The sequence below is a fragment of the Babylonia areolata genome, chromosome 5, assembly GCF_041734735.1.
Source record: "Babylonia areolata isolate BAREFJ2019XMU chromosome 5, ASM4173473v1, whole genome shotgun sequence".
Classification (NCBI taxonomy): Eukaryota; Metazoa; Mollusca; class Gastropoda; order Neogastropoda; family Buccinidae; genus Babylonia; species Babylonia areolata.
The window spans coordinates 42561744-42566856 of NC_134880.1; the positions used below are offsets into that span (position 1 = coordinate 42561744).

At 39.0% G+C, this 5113-nt stretch overlaps 1 protein-coding gene across 1 annotated transcript in view; it reads left to right on the forward strand.

Moving 5' to 3' along the window:
* The window catches only part of LOC143282075 (dynein intermediate chain 2, ciliary-like), a 32127-nt gene extending 27136 nt beyond the window's left edge, over positions 1–4991 (forward strand). The window contains exons 18-20 of the mRNA XM_076587536.1: positions 693–826; positions 1918–1969; positions 2992–4991. Of these exons, the coding sequence (XP_076443651.1) occupies positions 693–826; positions 1918–1969; positions 2992–3090 (285 nt within the window). The 3' untranslated portion in view covers positions 3091–4991. The remainder of the gene's footprint in view (positions 1–692; positions 827–1917; positions 1970–2991) is intronic.
* Positions 4992–5113: the final 122 nt, after the last annotated feature.

Genomic DNA, 5113 nt, shown 5'->3' on the forward strand with positions numbered 1-5113 from the left:
ATCGAGTATAATTTCAAAATGTAATGTTGAAGATGAGAAAGATCAGTTTAAAGCGAATTAAGTCCCCTACCATTAATTACAGAGTAATTTCCCTTTTTTACTATCTGCACCAAAACGTTTGCAAAATAAATAAAACTTCCATGCTTAGCAAAAGAAGTTCCTGTTTTAACAAAAAGTGATAATAATGACTGCTCTTGTTGTTGGGTCAGAATATCAGATCAAAGTGCCAAGTTTAGAGAATACAAAAAATATAAATATAACAGTAAATGCAGTTTGCATATAATAAGGCTTCTTTTTTTTTGTGCCCATCCCAGAGGTGCAATATTGTTTTAAACAAGATGACTGGAAAGAACTGAATTTTTCCTATTTTTATGCCAAATTTGGTGTCAACTGACAAAGTATTTGCAGAGAAAATGTCAATGTTAAAGTTAACAACGGACACACAGACACACACACACACACACACACACACACACACACAGACAACCGAACACCGGGTTAAAACATAGACTCACTTTGTTTACACAAGTGAGTCAAAAATGAACACGGTTTACCACCATAACAGAAAGAAATGAATAACCCTGACTGCAACACAGCTCAGAGACTGAGGAATGAGCATCCAGCACTGCAGGGATGAAGCAGCTTTGTGCTTACACAGATTTCACATCGACACCCCTCACCCCTTGTTCCAGGTGTACATCTATGACCTCAACGCCAACAAGTACGAGCCACTGTGTGAACAGATGGTGGCCCAGAAAAAGAAGACCAAACTGACCAATGTGGAGTTTAACCCTTGCTATCCCATCATCATCGTTGGTGATGACAGGTGAGCTCTGCACCTTTTGGAGAGGATATGTTTGTGGGTGGTTATTTGTGTGTGTGTGTGTGTGTGTGTGTGTGTGTTTTGTTGTTGTTTTTTTCTCATCTATGAATTTATCTTAACCCTTATTGTCCCACAATCAGTGTTGGTGATGACATGCTGGAATCTGCCTTTCTCTGGTAAGGCATTTTATTTTCAACAGTGAATTTGTATTTTCTTAAATCTTCATAAAAGCTGACTTTTTCATCTGTGTATGTGTGTGTGTGTTTGTGTTTGTTTGTGTGAATCTTTGTATGCATCAGTGTGTAAGTGTGTATGTGTAAGTATGAGTGTGTGAGAATGTATGTGTGTACACATGTACACTTCTGAAAAGCAAAACATATAGTTACTGATGTTTTCAGTACTTTTAAACCAGAGGAAATTAGTTTGACAGGTCATGTCTATTTTATTAAAAGCACTCAAGTCGTTTTTGCCTCAAAAGTACTACACAGCAGCAAGACCATTTCTCCCAAATGTAACCGGTTGTCATTATTATGCTTTCATGTTATCAGGGAGGAGGGTGGCAGAATGGTTAAGATGCTTTTCTGATATTAAGTGTCTGTGAGCATCTGGATTCAAATTCCAGTTTCACCCTTTCTCTCAAGTTTGACTGGAAAATCTTCTTCTTCTTCGTTCATGGGCTGCAACTCCCACGTTCACTCATATGTATACGAGTGGGCTTTTACATGTATGACTGTTTTTACCCCGCCATGTAGGCAGCCATACTCTGTTTTCAGGGGTAACTGGAAAATCAAAATGAGCATCTAGTCATTCAGACGAGACAATGAACGGAGGTCCCGTGTACAGCATGCACATGGTGCACTGAAAAAGAACACATAGTAACATAAGCATTGTCCTCTGGCAAATTTCTGTGGAAAGAATACTTTGATAGTTACACAAATATATAATCCTGCTCTGAAGGCCTGACTTGGAGCATTGGATTATGCTGATGGTCAGGCATCTGCCTAGCAGATGTGGTGTAGTATATATGGATTTGCCCAAATGCAGTGAAGCCTCCATGAGAATATGAAACTGAAACTCTTGTGTTTGTGTTGCAGGGGTAATGTCACCAGCTTGAAGTTGTCACCCAACCTGAGGAAAGTGCCAAAGGTAAGTCATCATTTTGTTGTGTACCTTGTGATTGGAGAGAGTTACCACTCTTTACTATTTGTTAATTATCTCATCTCCATGCCAATTGTTTGTTCATTTCCAGTTGAAAAACCACCAAGGCAACCATGTGTTTGTTCTGTATTGTCCACGTGTTCTGTGTGGCTTGTTCAGGATTAAAGAGGCTATGCCAGTCTTGAATAAAAGCTTATTTGTGTTTGCACATTTCTTCTGTCTTTGCTGCTATGCGCACGTCAGATGATTGGTATAAGGACAGGCCCGGTGTTTTTTTTTTTTTTTTTATAAAGAAGTGTGTGGGTTTGTTCCAATGTGCCTTTTATTTACCTGTGTGCTGGCTGACTCGGTAGCGTAAGCAGTATTGACTTGAAATTGTGTACCTTGTGAATGGAGAGAGTTACCACTCTTTACTATTTGTTAAGTAATCATTGTTTTTGTTGTGCCAGAAACATAACTAACAAGTTATTTCTTTGTTTTTTAGTTTTCAACATAATTTTGTCATGTGTTCCATTTTCTTTGATCCTCTGTTAGAATGATTAATGTGCAAAATTTTATCACCCTATCTTGTCGAAAAGAACAACAACTAGATGTCAAAGAAAGTGGCGAAATTAAAATCATTATATGAGACAAATTCTGCATCAGAATAGAAAGTAGTTTTCATACCATGTTCACCTCTGTTCCTTTTCACGCTTTCACACACACACACACTCTCTCTCTCTCTCCCTCTCTCTCCTCTCTCTCAGGTACACATGAACAAACACACACGAAAAGATATTCATGGAAAATTAAATATTTACATGATCGGACTGAAGGACAGCCTTGTTCCCCCCAACACACCTTCCATCCCACCTCCCATCACCACCCCTTAAAAAAAATTGCAGTTTCATTGTTTCTTGTTTTTGTGTGTTTGTGGTTGCGTGATGCCGTGAACACACAATCAACACGAGGAAATTTTTGCGCGCCGTATGTGAATCAAGTTAATTCATTTATGTTCTGTCCATCTGCAGGAAAAGAAAGGTCATCCACCGATGACCGCCGAACAGCGACAATCCTACGAGATTGACAAGCTCAACAAGATCCTGGACACAGTGCGAAGTCCCAAGTAGGACCACCGCCACCACCACCACCCGACACATCCAAAGCCTTAACACCCTCAACAGAGAGCCCAATGACCACTACCAGATTCTGTATTGCCCCCCCACTCCCCCTCCCCCCCCCCCCCCCCCCCCCCCCCCCCCCCCCCCCCACAACATTTTGTGCCCAAAAGTGCTATGAGGAAGACTGTGGATGCCTTGATCTGTTATACGTTTCTATCCTCCACTTTGTAGTTATACAGTGGATTATGTGTATCATGTGACTGGTGAGTTACTGCATTACTTACTGCCAGTTGTGCACTCTGGCATGTAAGACAGCAATGAAGGGACCATCTCTCTTTGACTGTTTTGGCCCAGGGTGAGTGGCAGATGCAGATGACCGAGATTAGCATTGCCAAGAGTTTATGGCAATGGCATGTGTTTCAATGATGTGTATTAGTCATGCACGGTTTGTCTGTATATTTTAGCAGATGTAGTGCAGTAGTACATACTGCTGACTGCCAGCCTGCATTGTGATATAATTTATTTGTTTGTTTATATATATATTTTGCTAAATCATTGCCAGTTAAGACTGAGTGCTGCTTGTTTCAGTGCTGTTAGTTGAACCTTCTTTTGCTTGTTTCAGTGTGGTCAGTGTCTCTGTTTATTATGAATTTTAAGCTTAAGAGTGATACATATCACTCCAGAGTTGTTCATTATGCAACCTGTTCTTGAGACATTAAATATATTAAGCAAAATCACACATACATACATGAGCAGAGCTTGCTTGCTCTCTTGCTTGTTTGTTCTCTGTTTCTCTACACCATACCCCTCCCCCACAACCCGCACACACAAACTCAGATTAAAAAAAATTCTGTATCTCCTCAAGTTTAAGGTATAATTCTGTGATCATCCTGTTGATAAAATGTTATTAAAATACAACTCTAAACAGCAACAACACCTACTTTGATGGTATACAGTGTCATACTTTTCAGCAATTGTGAGCTTCAGTATTCATCTCCCCATTGTGGATGCTTTTTTTGACTCCTCAGTATGAACATGTTCACACAGTGTGCTATGTACTCCCCCAGTGTGCTTAACTGTTCCTTTTTATTTCCATCAGCTTGGATTGTCAGTTAGTTTGATTGCTAAAAATATGTCTCCTGTTCTGTCTGGTTCCTTCTCAGATTTAATCTGAAGCGCATAAATGTGAATGTTCATTTCAGTCTCAGATTTAGTGTTAAGCACATCAGTGTGCATGTTTATTTTTAAAAAAACACAAAAAAACACCACCGTCAGGAAGTGAAGTAAGTATACATATATTCAAATGTTTGTCTTGTGAGCATTCAAAGGATGAATGATAACCGTGAAAAAAAAAAAAAATACTAGTGGCCATAGTGAATTTTTGTTCACACACTGCCTAGGAAGGAAACAAATATTGTATGGCTTGACATTACTGCCAACATTTGGATTCTGCTTGCAACTGGTTTTCCTTTTATCCTCCACCCCCACCCCCCTCTTCCCCACCCCCCCATTTTTGTTGTTGTTGTGTTTGTTAGTTTTTGTCTTTTGTTTGCCATGACTACCAAGCAGTTTGATATTTATGCATTTTCTTTGCTATGAAAATCTCAAACCAGGCAAAAATTTTATCAGCAACTGTGCTTCTGTGTTGGGTGTTTTTTTCCTTATAATTCCTATTTTGCGGTTTGTTTTTCTCTCTTTAGATCTATACATGTAGACTGCCATTGGGTTGTTTTTTTTTCCGTGTTGTGTGTTTAAAATGAAAACTATTTAATCTGTTGCCATATTTATTATATTTTATAAACCAGTTTGTATACAAGGTGGTTTCTTGCCACTTCTTTGCAAGTGCAGCTGATGTAGTCTTTGCCCTGTCAAACAAGGATGATTTATTCATCATTAAAGTTGGAAATGTTCATGCATGCGTTGAGCACTATTTGTTTGAGAAAGTTGTTGAAGAGTTTATGGTTTCCTTTATTGCTTTGTATGTTTGTTTGTTGTTGTTTTCTGTTTGTTTGTTTTTTTCAAATACATTCAG